The 21,937-nt window shown below is 41.4% G+C and overlaps 2 protein-coding genes across 8 annotated transcripts in view; one reads left to right on the top strand and one right to left on the bottom strand.

The window, feature by feature from the left end:
• Nucleotides 1-19,397, top strand: part of cemip2 (cell migration inducing hyaluronidase 2) — a 93,191-nt gene extending 73,794 nt beyond the window's left edge. For 4 of the 5 annotated variants that reach the window (XM_087995884.1, XM_087995888.1, XM_043716504.2 and 1 more), the window contains 7 exons: nt 1,962-2,170; nt 4,872-5,054; nt 7,779-7,998; nt 9,010-9,111; nt 11,714-11,856; nt 12,446-12,555; nt 19,171-19,397. In XM_087995884.1, the coding sequence (XP_087852010.1) occupies nt 1,962-2,170; nt 4,872-5,054; nt 7,779-7,998; nt 9,010-9,111; nt 11,714-11,856; nt 12,446-12,555; nt 19,171-19,361 (1,158 nt within the window). In that variant the 3' untranslated portion in view covers nt 19,362-19,397. Of the gene's footprint in view, nt 1-1,961; nt 2,171-4,871; nt 5,055-7,778; nt 7,999-9,009; nt 9,112-11,713; nt 11,857-12,445; nt 12,556-19,170 lie in introns of those variants that run through there. The other variant, XM_087995893.1, reaches the window with a different exon arrangement.
• The window catches only part of LOC122563096 (TBC1 domain family member 15), a 204,816-nt gene that overhangs the window by 129,881 nt on the left and 52,998 nt on the right, over nt 1-21,937 (bottom strand). For 2 of the 3 annotated variants that reach the window (XR_015759952.1, XR_015759950.1), the window contains exon 11: nt 19,031-21,436. The exons of the other annotated variant lie outside the window; for it this stretch is intronic. The gene's annotated coding sequence lies outside the window, so the exon portion shown is untranslated. Of the gene's footprint in view, nt 1-19,030; nt 21,437-21,937 lie in introns of those variants that run through there. 3 annotated transcript variants of the gene reach the window in all.

Below are 21,937 nucleotides of genomic sequence, written 5' to 3'. Positions count from 1 at the left end.
AAAATGCCCATCCACGCTAACCCTATTTCCCTGCACTTGGCCCATATCCTTCTAAACCTTTATCCAGGTTCCTTCCGAATATCCAGGTATTTGTCAAAATGCCTTTTAAAAGTTGTTAATATACCTGCTGGCAGCTCATTCCATATGCATATCACCCACTGTCTAAAAAAGTTGCCCTCAGGTTCCCTTTTATTCTTTCCCCTCTTACCTTAAACTGATGCCCTCTAGTCCTCAATTCCCCAACCCTGGGAAAAAGACTAAATGCATTCACCCTATCCATGTTGAAAAATGTGTTGCTGGAAAAGTGCAGCAGGTCAGGCAGCATCCAAGGAGCAGGACAATCGACGTTTCGGGCATAAGCCCTTCTGCTGCCTTACCTGCTGTGCTTTTCCAGCAACACATTTTTCAGCTCTGATCTCCATCATCTTCAGTCCTCACTTTCTCCTAGTTGATTTTTACCCTATCCATGTCTCTCATGATCTCACCATCTTAAGTTCTGAAGTGAGGGAGTGATGTAGAACTTTAAGTTTGACTTGTATTTCTATATTCTTTGTGTTAAAGATGATGGGGAGCATGGTTTTTAGTTTCATATTAGATTTGTTCTGTCATGATGTCAGAATGTACAAAATTTGCACATGTATTTTTAATCAGAGTTCACAGTCTTGGAGCTGAAGGTGAATAGTTTAGTGCATTAGAAAAGGAAAGGTATGAGAGAGAAAAGAAATTGGGGTGTCACCCAACAACAGACTGTCCAATGACAAAAGCAGACACACAGAAGTAAGTTCATTTACAAATGCCGTGTACAAGTTTCATTCAGAGAGAAAAGGTCTGTAATAGCAGACGTATTATTACTTAGGGGTTTCCGAAACAACCTGCTCTGAGAAGTTGTCCTGAGTAGACTAAAAGTGAATGCTTCACAAACAGAAACCTGTTGAAGACCTGAATTTAAAGAATATACATTAAACAATAAGAGAATTGAGGTTTCTTTAAGACTCTCTGGAGGATTCATTAGCTAAAGGAGATAGCATTGGATTAATGCAGAAATTTGTTGAATGAAAGAGTTCAGAAAAGATTTACAAGGATGTTGCCAGGGTTGGAGGATTTGAGTCATAAGGAGAGGCTGAACAGGCTGGGGCTTTTTTCCCTGGAGTATCGGAGGCTGCGGGATGACCTTATAGAGGTTTACAAAATTATGAGGGGCATGGATAGGATAAATAGACAAAGTCTTTTCCCTGGGGTTGGGGAGTCCAGAACTGGAGGGCATTGGTTTAGGGTGAGAGGGGAAAGATATAAAAGAGATCTAAGGGGCAACTTTTTCACACAGCGGGTGATACGTGTATGGAATGAGCTGCCGGAGGAAATGGTGGAGGCTGGTATAATTGCAACATTTAAGAGGCATTTGGATGGGTATATGAATAGGAAGCGTTTGGAGGGATATGGACCGGGTGCTGGCAGGTGGGACTAGATTGGGTTGGGATATCTGGTCGGCATGGACGGGTTGGACCGAAGGGTCTGTTTCTGTGCTGTACATTTCTATGACTCTAAGACAAGTACAGTTGTGCCAACAGACCAAGGAGCTTTAAAGAGGAGACAGAGATGACCTTTTGCTGTAAGGTTAATGTTGAGGGTAAAAGGGTTGAATTTTCTTTTCTGATGTGTGGAATGAGTTTTTTTTCCAAATTGTTCTTATTTAGTATAACATAGTTTTACTTTAATATAATAAATTTTAATGTTCTTCTGACAAAAGTACATTGGCTGCCTCTTGTGAGTATTTTCAGTGACTGACCTCCGTGGTAAACAGAAGCAAAATAAAAATTATGATCTCCCGTCTCATACTCACAAAGGACCTCCTTTGCTTGTAGAAGTTGAACAAGGGGTTTTGGAAGTGATAGGACGATGACGGTGAAGTTCCTGGTCATTGGTTTTAATGTTGATGGTGATATTGTAATTCCTTGTAACAGGTTTATGTACAAACCCGTCGACCTCAAAATCTAACCATGACCATTGTAAGAGATGAATATTCCAACAATCCTATGACTCTACGTGGCATCAACCAGCGAGCAGACTTCCAGCAATACCAGCCCGTAGTGATGCTCCAGAAAGGCTACACAATTCACTGGAATGGCCGTGCACCAGAGGAAACCTTTCTGTATCTTATAAACTTCAATAGGTAAGCTGTGATTTCACATGCACTTCATGAAATACCTTAAGAGACAGTTGTTACTTTACAGTTGCTATGTACCATAACACAATGAGGAAATTTTTGGACATTTGTCTTACTCTAACTTATTTTTTAAAACTTGGGACCAAGTCGTGCATGGAAATAATAATGTCTGTGAATGGTTAATGGCACTGCTGCCACACAGCGCCGGAGACCCGGGTTCAATTCCTGCCTCCGGACTGTGTGGAGTTTGCACGTTCTCCCCGTGTCTGCGTGTGTTTCCTCCGGGTGCTCCGGTTTCCTCCCACAGTCCAAAGATGTGCAGGTCAGGTGAATTGGCCATGCTTAATTGCCCGTAGAGTTAGGTAAGGGGTAAATGTAGGGGCATGGGTGGGTTGCGCTTCGGCGGGTCGGTGTGGACTTGTTGGGCCGAAGGGCCTGTTTCTACACTGTAAGTAATCTAATCTAATGAGTACATTGGCCAGTGAGGAGATATACCCTCAATTGTGTATTTCCAGAACTTGTTGGTTGATTTTTTTATTTTCTTCATTCCATGATTTCTTTACACAAACAGCATCTACCTCTCAACCTCCTGTATATTTTTTGTGATCTTTCTGGATTTTCACAATAATTGTCCACTAGTAATCCAGAGGCTCAGACTAATAATCTGGTGTTGTGGGTTCAAATTCTATCATGATAACTGCTGGAATGTTAACTCTGCTTTAAAAAAAAAATCAGGAATGTGGGTGAAAATCTTATCTGATATGCTAAATCCCCTTTTGAGGAAAGCAATCTGCTGTTTTGCATGTGACTCCAGATGCCGTGTGAGGTGGTTGGTTCTTAATTGCCCTTGCAAGCTGCACAGTTCAAGGGTGATGACCAACTAATAACAGCCTCACCAGTGACACTCACATCCCAAAACAATAATTTAAAGAAAATCAAATAATCTCATGGTCAACAAGATGAACAATTTCAATTCACAAACTTGCCTTTATTGATCACACCACTGAGTATAGGAGTTGGGAAGTTGTGTTGTGGCTGTACAGGACATTGGTTAGGCCCACTTTTGGAATACTGTGTTCAAATCTGGTCTTCTCGCTACAGCAAGAATGTTGTGAAACTTGGAAGGGTGCAGGAAAGATCTACGAAGATATTGCCAAGGTTGGAGAGCTTGAGCTGTGGAGAGATACTGAAAAGGCTGGGACTATTTTCCCTGGAGTGTCGGAGGCTGAGGGGTGACCTTTATAGAGGTTTATAAAATCGTGACGGGCATGGAAAGGATAAATAGGCAAGGTCTTTAACCCAGGATAGGGGATTCCAGAACTAAAGGGCATAAGTTTAAGGTGAAAGGGAAAGATTTACAAGGGGCAACTTTTCATGTCGAGGGTGGTTCGTGTATGGAATGAGCTGCCAAAGGAAGTGGTGGAGGTTGGTATGATTACAACATTTAAAAGGTATCTGGATTGGTATATGAATAGGAAGGGTTTAGAAGGATATGGGCAAAGTGGGACTAGATTAGGTTAGGATATCTGGTCGGCATGGACAAGGCGGACTGAAGGGTCTGCTGTGTGCAGTATGTCTCTAGTATCATACTTGGAGGTAGTACGTTTCTTTTAAAAACACTCTGGGGGAGTGTGGAGATTTAGTTATAGGCCCGGTAGGTGAGTGGTGAGTTAGTGGGGTCAGTTCAATAGTTACCTAGGAGTTAGACTAGATTTTTAATCTTCTAACACTTCCTGGGTAACTAATCATTGGAGCGGAACCCTCCAAAGTCTCCAAATTAAATGGATACTTTTGCAAGGTTCCAGAAATAGAGAGGAATTGTTCAGCAAATCTTCTAAACTCCCGAGCAATTCCCTCCGTGTCTGCTACCACTGGGATCGCACGGCATCCGGATGTTCCATGTTGGGATAACAACTGTCTGGCCATTGGAAAATCCAGGCCCACTGAGATTGCTGCCACCTTCTGGCTCTGCTTTGAATGTGTATTTAAGTTTTAAATACACTATTTTCTGCCTTAGAATAAGTTAATGGTTAGTGTTTTTCTGATGCAGTCTGGTACCTGCAGCATCGTTGACAATGATGACACAGGCAGTGTGGCTGCATGCCCAGTGACTGCAGCCCCTACAGACATGGTGACAACAAACACAGCATCCCAACTAAAAATTACAAAGATTAATTTTCTTAATGCTTTTCTCGCTGTTCCATTCTGTTTGTTTTTTTTTGTTTAATCACTAATCCAACTTTTCCTTCCCTGACTTGACACTAATTCACTCCCATTACCTTCTCTGTCTTTCCTCTGTTTACTTGTGAGCTCTGTGAAGTCTGATTGCCCTTGCTGTGTTTTTATTGTCTGACAATGTCAGTGAGTAAACATTTTGAAACTAAAGTCTGGGGTCAATGTCTCACCAATGAGGCTCATTGTGATATGTCACACTCAATGAAGTTGAACTGCAGTTAGTCACAGATTCAGGCAATGCAGTTGCATTGACCTCTCGCATAAAATAAAGTGTGTCAAATGGCACAACAAGCTCTCCTTATGTGGCACATTCTTTTGGTTCCCTCGTTTTGAATGAAATTTTTAACTTAGTGCTGAACTAGGGTCAAGCTGTTGCTGAGTGACTGTGGTAACCTAAAAAAAAATTCCTCCACAAATGATATTTTTAGACGTACACGTTTTATTTTAATTTGCATGTCTTTTTTTTTTACAGAGAGGATTGGATTCGTGTTGGTCTCTGTTATCCACAAGCTACTACTTTCCAAGTCATAGCTGACATCTACCAAAGACAAAACTCAACGGCTCACAGTGTAGAGGATTACAAAGCAGTATCTTCTCTTAAGGAGGTACAGAATAAACCAGCAGAGAGACAATACTATTTCGATAATAGTACTGGGTATGTTAATTTCTTACTCAGTAACTGTTGCCTGACTGGTGGGATAATGCTGGATATCGAACAGTACATGAGAGCCAGTGAATCTGTTTGACCTCCCATTCTTTTTTAGGCCTGCTTTATTCCAGTTTCACGGAAACAACAAATTATTGATATAACCCCTTTTAACACGATAAAACTTCCCAAGACGCTTAAGAGCAACTTTTGAAAGGAAAGTCAATATACCCAACCAAATACGGTGATATTAAAGCAGACAATCAAAATCTTGGTCAAAGAGGTAGATTTTAAGGTTATTTTAAATGAAGAAAAGGAGGTGACGAGGTTTGTGGAGGGAATTCTAAAGCTTGGAACCCAAGCGTGGACACCAGTGGTAAAGTAAATTGGGATATGCAGGGGGCTATGGGGTTGTGAAGTGCACATATTTGGAGGATTTGTAAGGCTGGAGGTGATTACAGGAGCAGGGATTTAAAATTCAGTATCTGAATTTGAAAGGACGTATTGTAGACTGGGAGCCAGTGTAGGACAGGTTTTAGATTAGATTACATTACAGTGTGGAAACAGGCCCTTCGGCCCAACAAGTCCACACCGACCCGCCGAAGCGTAACCCACCCATACCCCTACATTTACCCCTTACCTAACACTACGGGCAATTTAGCATGGCCAATTCACCTGACCTGCACATCTTTTGGACTGTGGGAGGAAACCGGAGCACCCGGAGGAAACCCACGCAGACAAGGGGAGAATGTGCAAACTCCACACAGTCAGTCGCCTGAGGCGGGAATTGAACCCGGGTTTCTGGCGCTGTGAGGCAGCAGTGCTAACCACTGAGCCACCGTGCCGCCCTTGAATGCAAAAACCTCCTCCGACATAGAAAATTGAAATTGAGTTTATTTTCTGATCTGCAACACTTTCCTTTATTAAAAATGACACCGTATAAATGAATGTAACTTCTGCCACAGTTCCTAATCCCAGATCAAATTCACAGTTGATTGAATTACCGTACAATTTTGGGATTATCTGTGTAGATTAAAACCTCTTGGCTTCACCCTCCATTGGAGTTAGGTCTCATATAATTCAAAAGCCTTCTGGGGAATTGACTACCTATTTGAAAAGGAGAAGTTGTTACACAGCAATGAGGGAAGTCGTTGGACAGTGCCGTGAGGCTAATTGAATAGCTATTAAAGAGAGTTGGCAGCAGCAAACTGGAATGAAAGTGTTCCTCCAGTCCTGGGAAATTTAATGAAGTAAGTGAATAGCCTAAGTAACCACGGAGATAGAACTGATTAGAGCTGAAGGGCTTTCCCAACAGGAATAGGTTTAACCAGTTAACAGCTCCCTTTGCATATCCACACCAGCCTTAGTCTAACCAATGTGCACACTCTTATCCTTCTGTATAAATTGGTGATCCCTTTCTACATTTGGTTTCTTGTGTTTCAGTTCTGATAAGTGCAAGACAAAAAGCTTTGACTTTGTGTATCTACTGAGCAATGTTGAAGGAACTGGGAAGTTCAAAACAGAGGGGCTAGAGCACCAGTGATTGGGAGGCCATGATTACAACATGACAAGCTTGCAGAGACAGTTTCCATTTTAAATAAGAACAGAGACATTTAAAATGGTTGGTGGTGGGATTATTACTAGATCAGTGGTGTTTTCTCAGCATAAGTTAATATATTCCTTTAAAAAACAAGGTATTAGAGTATAGTGCATATGTTTAGATCTTGACGCAACAGAAATTAACTATTTTATATAATTGTGATGAATTGGTCAAAAAGGTCATAGAGGCACTGCAGAAGATGCATCTAGATTTAATTCTGGTTTTATAAGGGGCATTAGATAATTATCTGATGAAGAACATGTTTTCTGGATGAGGAGTACAATACAAGAGAGTGGGGCTAGCTGAGTTGCTTTTGCAGGGAGCCAGCACGGTTAGAAGCAGCTGACTGGCCTGACTGTAACTGTTCTGTCATCAAACGAGGATGATGTCAAATTGAGAGAGGATTCCTTGAGAGAGAATTTTCCCATTGGCTGGGTCTCCTCTTTCTGGTGAATGGGGGTGCTGAGAGGGTAACTTGATTGAGATCTTTAGATTATGATGGTTATATAATGTTCTCCTTTGTATGGGAAGCTACAAACCAATAGGGAATTCAGGAGAATTGTGTTTATTTAGAGCTTGATGAGAATGTGGAAGTCACTACCACAGAGAGTGGTTGGGATGAATAGTACAGATATGTTTGAGGGGAAGCTGGATAGACAAGTGAAAGAGAAAGGATTAGAGCCATAAGCTGAAAGGACAAGATGTAGTAGGTTGGAGGAGGCTTGCAGCAGCATGAACTATTTGGGTCAATTTGTCCATTTCTCTGCTCTAGACTTGATATAACAGGCTTGGAATTTAAAGATGTTAGTGCCCATCACTGCCCATTCTGCGCTGGCAAAGAAATGAAGTCGAGTGTGTGGTGCTGAAAAAACACAGTAGGTCAGGCAGCATCTGAGGAGCAGGAGAAGGGCAAAAGCCCATTATCAGGAATGAGGTCCATTCCCTAGACTCCCAGCCTTCATTCCTGATGAAGGGCTTATGCCCGAAATGTCGATTCTCTAGCTCCTCAAAAGCTGCCTGACCTGCTGTGCTTTTCCAGCACCACACTCTCGACTCTATTCTCCAGCATCTGCAGTCCTCCCTTTCGCCAAAAGGAATGAAGTCTCCTTGCTACCCTCTCTCCTGTTTTTTAGGCTGCTGTTTCTAATGCTGCAGGCACGGCACCATCGGGAGGGGCACAGTTACTGCTCAACCCAGGGCTGTGAGCGAGTGAAGATCACAGCCACCATGCAGTCCCAGGCTGTGAGCAACTGTATGGCAGCTGGCTCCCGGAAGTATGCCAGTCCTCCGAAGGCTACGGTAGTCATGCCACCAAAGAGCTTGAATGAATGTGTGAACTGTGGAGCTTCTCAGGTAAACGCTCAAACGCTCTGTGCTCCCTCAGCATCATTCTGCGTGTTTTGTCACCTATTGCTCATTTATCATTCAACAGGAGAAAAAAAAATTGCATTCATGTAGCTTCTGTTATGAACGCAAGATGTCCCAATCACTTTTGGGCTCTTGAACCCCTTTCCAATAACCTGAAGTTGGAGACTGGGCAGGACATGTTTCTTTATGGTGTCTTTAATTGCCCATTTCCAGTCTCAATTGGGGTAAGATTGGGCGCTGGGATATGATTCACTGGCCTCGACACACGTGTCCCAATTTGAGGAAAGGTCAGGCCGGATTGGAAAGGCAGTTGGAATATCATCTGAGGAACTTGCCATTAAACCCAGCCAAAACCTGTGAAATTGCCAGCAGCAGAGGATACAACCACTTATTAAAAAAAATTGATGGATGTGAACAGCGGTAAACTATTTCTTCTGATAATGAGGGAATTCAGCAATGGGGTAAATCCTTAAAATTAGAGTAGATCATTGAGGAGTGCTATCAGGAAGCGCAGAAGAAGGTAGTGGAAATAGGAAATCTCTCATAAAGATCGTTTGATTCTGCCAGGGGGAAGGAATCGATTGAAAATTCCAGTGCAATGAGTTTCTGGAAATATAAACTGAAAATCTTAGAGGAACCCAGCAAATTTCACAGCATCTTTGGAGAGAGAAACTGAGTTAACATTTTGAGTCCAGTATGACTCATGTTTTTGGTGGATTCTGGTTGGGCAAGGGGAACGGAGCAAAGCTAAATTAGATGGAGTTAAGATACAGACCTAGCCAAGGTCTGATTGAATGGCTGTACAGTGCTCGAGAGGTTGAATGGCCTCTGTCCCATGCTCTGACCAAATTCTTGAATTAAAGCTATTTGTTTTTCCCCTTGCGTAACAGGAGATGCAACACGAGGTGAAAGCTGCATTAGCTATGGTTGGTGTTGAAAGGAGACCATTGATGATTTTAGATGAGAGCTAATTTCCATGTTGTTTATATCCTGCAGCGAGTTTTTACAAGCGATCCACACAAAACCTACCTCCTCGTGCAAATCCAATCCCTCAGCAAAACTCAGATTCTGCAGGGACATAGCGAGTCCTACATTTCTGTAAGTAAACCTTGAGTTGTTTGTGTCACCTTCATTGAGATAGGATATTCAGTAAAAATCATGGCACAGAACATGACAGGGAAAACAAAACTAGGTAATAAGAGTGGGGTAAGCATTTGGAGCTGTGTATGTATTTCGAGTCCTCTTTATTCTGATAATGCAATACAAGTAATTATTTCTCAACTTGAGGTAATCCAAAGCTCTAGTTTTATATTGCTGCATGTCCTATTCCCTTATGACCCCCGTGTCAACTGACCTACATTAGCTCTCCGTCAAGAAGCATTTGATTTGTAAAATGCTCATCCTTATTTCGAAACCCTCTGCCCATCTCTGCACACACCTCCAAGATAGCTGTACGTCTTGAATTGTTGCCACTTGTGCACTACAATGATCATTGCTCCAGCATTAGTAACTGTGCCTTGAATTGCCTTGAGCCCAAGCTGGGAATTCCCTCCTTCCACGTTTTTCCCTCGCTTTCTTCCTTCAAGACACTTTACTTCTGACTGAATGTCTCCTTTCTGTGCCGTATTTTGTTTTCTGATGTTTCTGTGAAACACTTCAGGATGTTCCAGTCTTTTCAAGGTGCTATGTAAATATAAGTTGTTGTTGAAAATCTAATCTGGAAGAGGGCGCCCCCATCATTAAAACTGACACATATATTGACAGACTTTACTGTCTCCTGCTGAATATCCATTACATAGCTGCACAATCTGTCCTTTTGATTTTGATTTATGTTCTTCTGACCCGAAATGGATGACAAACCTTTTTCCTTTTTGATTAAGTTTTTATCAAGCTATCCAAAGAATAAAGAACTTGACTTGTTATATTTGGCTTCTTGGTTTCTGGCAGCTTAATGTGGGTTCTGTTTCTGTGTGCACAGACTAATTGTTGTGAGCGTGCTTTTCCCCTATTCATAGTGACCATATCCCATCAATCTTTGTAAATCTGTGTTGTCAGGGGTTTAGAGAGATGTGAAGCTTGTTCCCTGTGATAGGAAAGGTTAATAATAAGCAGTCATACTCCAGAGATACCAATGCATGTCAAGATTAGAGTGGTGCTGGAAAAGCACAGCAGGCCAGGCAGCATCCGAGGAGCAGGAAAATCGACGTTTCGGGCAAAAGCCCTTCATCAGGAATGAACTCCATTTTCCTGCTCCTCGATGCTGTCTGACCTGCTGTGCTTTTCTAGCACCACTCTAATCTTGACTTTAATCTCCAGCATCTGCAGTACCCATTTTCGCCATACCAATGCATGTGTCAGTTTGTCAGTGCCTGGGTGCATTTCTGTCATCTTGATGTGAACAAATGTAATACATGAGAAGACAGTCAAACCCACGGTGTTTTTTACGTATTGTTGGTCCTGAGGGTCTTCATTTAGCCAGAAAAGTTTTGCATGTGTGTTCCTATTGAGCTTGAAGTGTTTATAGTGTGGATGAGGTTAGCCAGTTTCTGGTCTAACGAGAAGAATCGTGTTTTTAACCAATAAGAAGTTTCTTTCAATACTGCAACTATTAATATATTACAAGGTGTCCACAGGAATCAATGTTAAAACTGCAGTTAGGTTCCACAGGGCCCTCCTTGGCAAAAGCATTGAAAACATTACACTGACAGTCACAAAGTTTTAATGTACTTTTCTTTTAAATGAGTAAATTCCTACATTGGTAAATTCGCTTTCTTATGAGTTATTAAAAATACCCATATGAAAGGGACTTGTAACACTTTAGTGATTGGTGAGAGTGAACGGTTAGGATTTGAATGTACTGACATATTGAGTGGAGGGAACAAATTCAGTGGCAGCATTCGTAAGAGAATTGGTTAAGTAGTTAAAGGGGACAAATTGTTCCAGCACAGACTCTGATCAGAATGGTCTTTTTTTGCGCTGTGTTTTGCTATGATTCCTTGAGCAGATTGCAGACTATCCCACTGGTATGTTTCATGTATGCTTAGTCACAGACATTCTTTATCTGCTGTTAAGCAGCTTCTTAAAACTTTCATCATCCCTGTGTCAAATTGTCTTCCCTAAGTGCACAGAGTGCCAGAACACTTGAACTGCCCTTGTGTTACTGAACATCTCCTGAAAGTTTCAATTCATAGATTTTCAGTGGCTAAGGGTAGTAAAGGCTACAAATGCAAGGTGGCCAGATCAGCCATGATCTAATTGAATAATGGTACACGTTGGGAAGGACAAAGTGGTCTCCTTCTGTTATTTTGCATACGATGGTAATGTTGGAAGGGGGGGGGGTCACAAAGAGAAAATGAAAAAATGTTTTTTCAAATTGCTCCCAATGAGTTGAGATTTAGCTTGTTGTACATATTGCAGAAGGGATAATACCAAGCCATAAGAGGAGTGAAGAGAATCTCGGTAGTCTGAAGCTGAGGTATTGCTGTGCGTCACTTAGTGCCGAAATGATGAGTTGTGTTGATTGGAATGTAGAATTCCTTCTCCACAAGGAATTCAGGTTCCAGTTAGCTTACTGCACATTCAAAGAGGACAACCAGAATGATTTCTTATATTCACTTATGATTAATAGAATGTTTCAGAAGCACCTCTTGTTCATCTATAGTATCTGCCTCTGCTACACTGACAAATGCTTATTTTTTAGGTGAATGGCATCAGGTTCCCATTTCAGAATGGATTTTTTGTGATGCTGGTTGATGCCTGCAGTGGAACGGTAACCAAACATACATCATTTAACAAAGCAGGTACAGTGATGGCCAAATTCCTGAGCACTGGAATCGCCCAAAGGTAAGGCAAAGACAAGGTGATTTTAAATTTGGTTTAGGGTGTGAAATTGGACAGGTTTTGTTTTGAATTCATTCTTGTAAGCAACAGTGGCATTTTTGCTTGAGTTGTGGGGCTGGGGGGGATTAAAGAGATTGGAAACAGTAAGGTCCTGGAGGGATTTGAAAAATGGAGTGAGAATTTTAAAAATGGAAGCAATGTTTAACTGGGATCCAGTGCAGGTCAGTGAGTGCAAGGGAGAGGGAGGAACAGCCCTGTTGCCATCCAGGACAATGAAATGCGTGGTTCAATATCACTGCAGGATAGGAATCAGGCAGTAGTCCTTCACAATAATGTAGTGAAAATCTGGAACTCTGTCCACAAAAAGCTGTTGAGAGATGAGTGAACGTAATAGAACCCGAGATTGATTGATTGTTTTTTGTTTAGTATGGGGATTAAGGGTTACAGAATCAGAGTAGAGATGATGTTAAGAAACGGATCAGCCATGTTAGAATAAGCTAGAGGGGAGTAATGGCCTCCATCTATTACGATGTTTTGATCAGCTGTGTTCTGCAGCTTTATATCTGTTGGTAATTAGTGTTTCCTTTTTCAGATCAATTATCTTATTAGGTTCAAAAGACACAATAAGTGGTGACATTGATGCCATTTCTGAGAAGATGGTCCAACTGGGCATTGCGAAACCGGCACAACTTCACAAAAAAGGTATGTCTTTAGTGATAGGTATCGGCGGCCCCTCGGTCTCTGTGCATAAAGTTTGTCAATATAATTTTTATTTGTTCATGGGATATGATCATCACTGTCAATGTCAGCATTCATTACCCATTTGTGATCATGATGGTAAGGCAACTTCTTGAACTGGGGAAGTCCTCATGAGTGGTACACCCAGAGAAGGGAGTTCCAGGATTTTTACTCAGCAACAGCGATTATGGCTTGTGACTTGGAGGGAAACATGCTAACAGTGCTGTTCCCATATACTGGAAACCCTTGTCCTTCTAAGTGATCGAGGTTGAGAGTTTGGGAGGTGCTGTCATAGGAGCCTTGTCAAGTTTCACGATTCCCTTCTTTATTAATGATTTGTAGGACAGCCTTTTCCTGTGATTATAATTTTCCTTTCTTTGCATTTTGAATGAAAACACACTTTTAGTTAAATCCAAGCCCCAGCAATGTGACCGAATGTAAATGTGATTTACAGTTGGATATTTTCCTGGTGCTCTGTTTTTGTGACATGGACTGCCTGGGGCTATTTCACACCAAGAAGAATAGATTCTTTGAATCTTCCAGATCAGTTCAAATTAGATCAGCAGAGCAAATCTAATTTGGTTTGCAGCATGCTATCCTTAATCTTGTTATGTTGTTCAAAAATTCAAATTCTTTCTTCCTAACACTAAACAGACTTGCATTTATGTGGTGCCTTTCACAAGTTCAGTATATCCCAAAGACGTACTGTTGTAAAGTGGGAAACGCAATAGCCAAATTTCCTGCAGCCGTCTCTCAGAAAAAGCACTGAGATAATGATTGGATAAACATTGTTTGAGTGACATTAACTGTGGAATAAATGTTTCCCAGGTTCCTGGGGCAAATTCCCCTCTGCTCTTCTTCCAAGTAGCAGTCATGGAACATTCATTTTCAGATGTTTCGTCATCATACTAGTTAATATTATCAGTGAGCCTCCGGTGAAGCACTGGTGTTAGTGACCCGCTTTCTATTTACGTGTTTAGTTTTCCTTGGGTTGGTGATGTCATTTCCTGTTCTTTTTCTCAGAGGGTGGTAAATGGGTCTAAGTCGATGTGTTTGTTGATAAGACTTCCGTTTGGAATGCCATGCTTCTAGGAATTCTTGTGCATGTCTCTGTTTGGTTTGTCCTAGGATGGATGTGTTATCCCAGTCAAAGTAGTGTCCTTCCTCATCTGTATCTAAGGATACTAGTGAGATTGGGTCATGTCTTTTTGTGGCTAGTTGATGTTCATTTATCCTGGTGGCCTGTTTGTCCCATGCAGTGTTTGTTATAGTCCTTGTAAGGTATTTTGTAAGTGACGTTTGTTTTGCTTATTGTCTGTTTGGGGTCTTTCTAGTTCATTCGCTTCTGTTTTAGTATGTTGGTGGGTTTGTGGGCTACCATGATGTCAAGAGGTCTGAGTAGTCTGGCAGTCATTTCCAAGATGCCTTTGATGTAGGGGAGAGTGGCTCGGGTTTCTGGATGTGTTTTGTCTGCTTGTTTGGGTTTGTTGTTAAGAAATCGGCGGACTGTGTTCATTGGGTAACCATTCTTTTTGAATACGCTGTATAGATGGTTTTCTTCTGCTCTTCGTAGTTCCTCTGTGCTGCAATGTGTGGTGGCCTGTTAAAATAATGTTCTAATGCAGCTTCGTTTTGGTGTGTTGGGATGATTGCTTGTGTAGTTCAGTATTTGGTCCGTATGTGTTGTGTTCCTGTAGACGCTGGTTTGAAGTTTCCCATTGGCTGGTCGCTCTACTGTGACATCTAGGAATAGCAGTTTGTTGTTGTTCTCCTCCTCTTTTGTGAATTTTATGCCAATAAGGATATTATTGGTGGTCTTGAAGGTTTCCTTTAAATTGTTTTGTTTAGTGATGACAAAGGTGCCATCCACATAGCGGACCCAAAGTTTGGGTTGGATGGTTGGCAGAGCTGTTTGTTCCATTACTGTTTGTTCTACATTACTACATCTGCTAAGAATCCTGATATCGGAGATCCCATGGGGATTCCATTGGTTTGTCTGTACGTTTTGTTATTGAAAGTGAGGTTGTGGTAAAGCAGAGGTCCACTAGCTTGACAATGTTGTTCTTGCTGATGAAGTTGGTGGTGTTTGGTGTGTGTGTCGTTGGTTCTTCTAATAGTGTAGTCAGTGTTTCCTTGGCCAGGTTGATGTTGATGGATGTGAACAGGGCTGTTATGTCAAAGGAGACCATTATTTCATCCTCTTCTATCTTGATACCTTTGGTGTTCAGGAATTCTTGGGTGGAGTGGTGTGAGTCTTCTACTAAGTGTTTTAGCTTTTGGTGTAGCTCCTTGGCTAATCTATAAGTTGGTGTTCCAGGTGGCGAGACAATGGATCTGGGGGAGGGGGGGGGAGCTCCTGGTTTGTGAATTTTGGGTAATCCGTACAAACATGGTGTGTTGGATCTGTCTGGAAGTCTGTCTAATTTAATTCTCCAGATCTCTGACGTTTTTTGAGTAGGGCTGTGATTCAGTTCTCTAGTTGTGGGGTCAGATTTATCGCCACCTGTTGGCAAGTGTTGGTATCTGCAAGCAGTGCATTTGCCTTCTCAATGTTATCTCTTCAGTTTAAAATGACTGTCAAGCATCCTTTGTCTGCAGTAGGATAACAATGTTTTTATCTTTTTTTGAGTCCTTCTAGTGCTTTCCTTCCTTGTGTATTGAGTGTGTTTCCTTATTTTTACCTGCTTAATATTGGTGTGATTGTCTGACAGTTTGCTGGGTTTCTTCTGAGAGTCAATAATATCCTTACTGGCATAAAATTCACTAAAGTGTAGGAAAACACCAACAAACTGTCATTCCTAGATGTCGCTGTAGAGTGAACAGCCAATGGGGAACTTCAAACCATTGTCCACAGGAACACAACACATACGGACTAAATACTGAACTACAGAAGCAATCATCCCAACACCCAAAAACAAAGCTGCATTAGAATATTATTTCAACAAGCCACCACACACTGCAGCACAGAGGAACTATGAACAGCAGAGGAAAATCACCTATAGAGTATATTCAAAACGAATGGGTATCCACTGAACACAATCTGCTGAGTTCTCAGCAACAAACCCAAACAAGCAGACAAAACGCATCCAGAAGCCCTAGCCCCACACCCCTGCTTCAAAGACATCTCAGAAATGACTGCGGGACTACTCAGACCTCTTGGCACCATGGTAGCCAACAAACTCACCCACAAACATTGCATTGGACAAACAGGCCACCAGGATACATGAACATCAACTAGCCACAAAAAGACATGACCCACTCTCACTAATATCCTTACATACAAATGAGGAAGGACACCACTTCGACTGGAATAACACATCCATCCTAAGGCAATCCAAACAGAGACATGTACGAGAATTCCTAGAAGCATGGCATTCTAAATGGAACTCTATCAACAAACACATCGACTTGAACCCCATTTACCACTCTCTGAGAAAAAGAACAACAAATGACATCACCAACCCAAGGAAAACTGAACACATAAAGAGAAAGTGGGTCACTAATACCAGTGCTTCATCGGAGGCTCACTGATGATTTTACCTAATATGGTGACAAAACGTCCGAAAATGAACTTTCCAGCTCAGCGAGCAAACTTAACCTCAACCTGAGCTACAAATCTTCTCAAAACTCGCTATCGGCCATGAAATTTATTTTCGTCCACATCCATGGGGTCTCCATACTGAAAAAGCAGTACTTCTGACATTGCAATCCTCCTTCAGTGCAAGGAGGACGAGTATGATTTTGTATTCAAGATCTTGGAGTGGGACTTGAGTCATTGGGATGTGCAGCATGGAAACAGATCCTTCAATCCAACTTGTCCAGGCCAACTAGATATCCTACACTAATCTAGTCCCATTTGCCAGCATTTGGCCCATGTCCCCCTCAACCCTTCCTATTCATTTATCCATCTAGGTATCTCCAGCCATGACCTCTGGCAGCACATTCCATTAATGCACCACCCTCTACATGTAAAAGTTGCCCCTTAGGTCCCTTTTAAATCTTTCCCCTCTTACCCAGTGGCTCAGTGGTTAGCATTGCTGCCTCACAGCGCCAGGGACCCAGGTTCAATTCCAACTGTCTGTCTGGAGTTTGCACGTTCTCCCAGTGTCTGCTTGGGTTTCCTCTAGATGCTCCCGTTTCCTCCCACAATCCAAAGATATGTAGGTTAGGAGAATTGGCCATGCTAAATTGCTCATAGTCTTCAGAGATGTGTATTACTCAAATATATGAAAATTCAAAAGTAACCTTGTTCAGCTTTGCTTGATTTTGCTTTGCATATTCAGAATTTGTCTCTTGAATACAATCTATATTCACAGCTATAAACTGAATGTGAAATTACTTTTGGGTCTTTTAGGTGCATTAGTCAGGGGTAAATATAGGATAATGGGGTAGGGGAATAGATCTGGATGGGTTACTATTCGGAGAGTTGGTGTGGACTTGTTGGGCCGAAGGGCCTGTTTCCACACTGTTGGAATTCTATGATTCTATCTTTTAAACCCATGCCCTCTAGATACAGACTCTTCCACCCTGGGGAAAAGGCCATGACTATTCACCCTATCCATGCTTCTCGTGATTTTATAAACTTCTTTCAGGTCACCCCTCATCCTCCAATGCTGCAGGGAAAACAGCCCCAGCCTATTCAGCCTCTCCCTAAAGCTCAAACACTGCAAACCTGGCAACATCATTGTAAATCTTTCCTAAACCTTTTCAAGTTTCACAAAATCTTAACTTTGGAAGGAGACTAGAATTGAACACCGTATTCCAGAAGTGGCCTAACCAATGTTCTGTATAGTCACATGACCTCAACTCCTGTACTCAGTGCACTAACCAATGAAGGCAAGCATACCAAATGCCTTCTTTATTCCCATCTACCTGCAACTCCACTTTCAAGGAACAGTGTACCTCCTCCCAAAGGTCTTGTTTGGCAACACTCCCCAGGACTTTATCATTAACTCTGTCCTCCTGTTCTACTTTGCCTGACCAAAATGCAGTACCTCACATTTATCTAAGAGACCTTCAGATTCAGATGTGTGTGCTACCAATTAAGTTAAAGATAAGCTCTGGCTTAATGATGTGCTCATCTTCTATCCCTTTCCCTGATCATTCCTGCAACAGAGCAAACTATGAAACTATAATATGCATATCTGTGACAAATCAGCTTTTAATGTTGCTGAAAAAAAACCTTCCACTGTATGATGGCTGGTACTAGAGATGTTAGTAATAGGATTCCACTAGACTATTCAAATGTGTGAAAATTCGAAAGTAACATGGTTCAGCTCTGCTTAATGTTGCTTTGCATATTCAGAATTTGTGTCTTGAATACAATCTATATTCACAGCTGTAAATTGAATGTGAAATTGCTTTTGGTGCTTTTAGGATGAAAGGCTGAGTGCCATTAAATCTGTGAAGGGCAAGTAGAATAAGTGTTGATTAATTTAATATAATCAGATCATTTTAATTGCACACAAATTTCAAGTGGAAGTATTGTCACCAGGCTGTACTAACACAAAGGAATAGAGTCAGTGGAGTATTTAGGGCAGCTGCGTTTTTTTTCAGCTATAAAGCTTGAATGAATACCTGTCTAATGTTCCACAGGATATATGACCAAGATACTGTATATTCAAGAAATTTCATAGCTATAATCTCATTCAAGCATTTAAACAGCAAAGATAAGCCACTTGAGATCTTCTGCTGTTAATTCTTTGCAATGCTAAATCCATTTGATTAAATTATTGCCCTGTATATACTCCCCACTATCTTGTCATTAACACCCTATGGTGTTGAGTAGCATGAGAATTAGTTTATACACCTATCAGGTCTCTCACGATATGGCTGATGGGTTGGCTGAGAAATAGCTCTGCTGCTAAATGGGCTCACTTTCTTAAAAAAAACTTTGCTGCTATTGATTCCCCCCCTTATGACTGTCCCCAAATTTCCAGTCTCTAACTTTATTCAACACACGAGGCCAAACAGCCCATAATGTCTCAAGCAACAGAATTATCCAATTAGTCTCATTCTCCACTCTGCTCTTTCTCCTGTAGCCCTGCAGATTTTTCTACAATTTATCCAATTCTCACTATTCAATCTGCTTCCACCGCAAGATTGCATAAAATAAAATTATCTTTCCTCACCCCACAGCTGTGGGAAGCAGAGCACGTGGGTTAATATAATACCAGCATTTTAACCACACATCTCTAATGAGAATGATGCATCATACATAAATATACTTTTTGTTCTAGTTACAACATATGAATGTATGGACATGAGGCCTTTGTTTTTGATTTGACATGCAATAATTTGGTTGTGTATCACCCTAGTCTATAGTTCCTCAACTCCTGTAAAGGGAATCACGGTCACCTCTACAAGTTTTAAAAAACAGCAATCATCTTGCTTCAGTTATGCATATTTGGTTAAGTCAATTGAAGCAGACACAAAAAAACACACGTATCAGGTTTATTTTTTCAAGGTTAATTGGTTAAAAGCATACTGAGTTAATATTTACAACTTTTCTCAGCAGGATAGGATGATTCATGTTTGCAGTTCCGTCCCAGTGACAATATATTCTTTATTCTTTTACAGAGAGCATTGCTTTCTTTGGATACAAAGGGGAATTTAACCCATCATGGACCAGGCTGTACAGCAGCCCTGCTGGGCAGAGCCTACAACTTTTGGAAAAATACATTCCACTTCACCTCCAAGACTATGGCTGCACTAATGTTACCCAACCACAAAGGAAAGAACTGGAACTTTTACAAAATGCTTTACAGTGAATATCAATTTGAATAAATGTGACCTAACTTATTTTATTAATGCTGGTTCTAAAATTGTCTTTTTTAAAACCCTTTTTCCCATTATCATATTTATCTCCTCTTTTAAAACAAGTTAGATAATCTTAAATAAAGGAAAAAACTGGAAATACTCATCAGGTTAAGCAACATCTGTAGAGCGAAAGAGTTAATGTTTTGGTTGATGTGGATAGTTAACTTTCCCCAGATGCTGCCTGACTTGCTGACTATCTCTAGCATTTTCTTTTATTTTGGATTTCCAACATCTGCAGTAATTTGCTTTGTTTCGCGTTTTAAAAAAAGTGTTGTGGTTGTGCACTGATTCAGTGCAGCCTTTTAAAAAAAGCTATTTGGCTTTTTAAATGTTTTATAATCAATGTCATGTGAAGCTGGATGATTAACATTACTGTAGCCCCACAGCCAGTTTGTAGACAATCTTTTGTTGCAATTGAATAACACACCAGAGAAATATAGAGACCTAATCGTAAGACAGTCAATTGTTGAATTCAACAGAATCTTCTTTATCCCAGAGGATGATGAGAATTTAGAATTGACTGCCATGAGGGTGGTTACAATAAATAGGTTGATTTAAGAAGAAGCTAGAATAACAGTGGAGAAAGGAATAGCAAACTGGAGGATTATGTGGAACAAAGAACACAAAGTTGGATGAGACAGGCCAATCTCGATGCTGTATACCCACATGACCGAATCATGTTAATTCAGCACAAACTGTAGTTAATAAAACTTAGTATCCATGATTTTATGAGAAGGGATCTAGGGAGCAAGCCATTTACTATAAAACTCTGGTTCGGTCTTAGAACCAGACACAGTACTCCAGCTATGCACCACACCTCTAGGAGAGTGGTGAAAGGGTTTGAGAATGGTTTTAGAGATGAAGAACTTCTGTTATCCAGCTAGAACCTGGAAGGTGAGTCTATGTTCCTTGGAGAAGTGGCCATTGAGAAGAGATTTGAGAGGTATTCAAAATCCTTCTTTAAAGGGTTTGGGTAGAATAGTGAGAAGAAACCGCTCCCATTGGTGAAAGGATCAAGAATCAAGGCACAGATATAAAGTGGCCAGAAAGTAGAATTAAAAGCTTTGGGTCCATTTCTGAAGAAGGGTCACTGATTCCAAAACGTTAATTAAGCAGGTCTGGCATCTTCTATGGAGAGAAAGAAGCTTTTCCAGCAAGTTCTGATTTTGTTTCTGATTTCCATCATCTGTGGTTTCTTTCAGTTGTTTTTGCAAAACCGAATGGAGATGTGGAAAAACTTAACCACTGGCTGTTTAAGATCTGAAATGTGCTACCTGCATGTGTGGGGGAGGCAGGGTCAATCAAGACTTTCAAGTAGGAATTGATTATCTGATCAAAGTTTGTGAGAAGAATTGTAGTTCGGGTGCTCGTTGTTGTGGTTCTGTTCGCCGAGCTGGGAATTTGTGTTGCAGACGTTTCATCCTCTGTCTAGGTGACATCCTCAGTGCTTGGGAGCCTCCTGTGAAGCGCTTCTGTGATGTTTCCTCCGGCATTTATAGTGGTTTGTCTCTGCCGCTTCCGGTTGTCAGTTCCAGCTGTCCGCTGCAGTGGTCGGTATATTGGGTCCAGGTCGATGTGTTTGTTGATAGAATCTGTGGATGACTGCCGTGCCTCTAGGAATTCCCTGGCTGTTCTCTGTTTGGCCTGTCCTATAATAGTAGTGTTGTCCCAGTCGAACTCATGTTGCTTGTCATCTGTGTGTGGGGCTACTAAGGATAGCTGGTCATGTCGTTTCGTGGCTAGTTGATGTTCATGGATACGGATCGTTAGCTGTCTTCCTGTTTGTCCTATGTAGTGTTTTGTGCAGTCCTTGCATGGGATTTTGCACACTACGTTGGTTTTGCTCATGCTGTGTATCGGATCCTTTGTCTTGGTGAGTTGTTGTCTGAGTGTGGCTGTTGGTTTGTGTACTGTTATGAGTCGTAGTAGTCTGGCTGTCAGTTCAGAAATGTTCTTGATGTATGGTAACGTGGCTAGTCCTTTGGGTTGTGGCATGTCCTCATTCCATTGTCTTTCCCTTAGGCATCTGTTGATGAAATTGCGGGGGTATCAGTTTTTGGCGAATACATTGTAGAGGTGTTCTTCCTCTTTTTGCAGTTCTGGTGTACTGTGGCCCTTTTGAACAGTGTCTTGATGCAACTTCTTTTGTGTGTGTTGGGGTGGTTGCTTTCGTAGTTCAGGACTTGGTCTGTGTGTGTGGCTTTCCTGTATACCTTTGTGGTGAATTCTCCATTCGGTGTTCTCTGTACCATCACGTCTAGGAATGGGAATTGGTTGTCCTTTTCTTCCTCTCTAGTGAATCGGATTCCTGAGAGTGTGGCGTTGATGATCCGGTGTGTGTTTTCTATTTGTGTTTTTAATTATTACAAAGGTGTTGTCTACATTTCTGACCCAGAGTTTGGGTTGAATTTGCGGTAAGACTGTTTGTTCTAATCTTTGCATTACAGCTTCTGCTATGAGTCCAGAGATGGGTGAGCCCATTGGTGTGCCATTGATTTGTTCATATATTTGGTTGTTGAATGTGAAT

This window comes from Chiloscyllium plagiosum, unplaced genomic scaffold (genome assembly GCF_037043375.1).
Source record: "Chiloscyllium plagiosum isolate Xiang-an unplaced genomic scaffold, Cpla_swu_hap1 HiC_scaffold_2, whole genome shotgun sequence".
Classification (NCBI taxonomy): Eukaryota; Metazoa; Chordata; class Chondrichthyes; order Orectolobiformes; family Hemiscylliidae; genus Chiloscyllium; species Chiloscyllium plagiosum.
The sequence above is the reverse complement of the archived record's forward strand: the minus strand, read 5'-3'. Positions and strand labels throughout refer to the sequence as shown.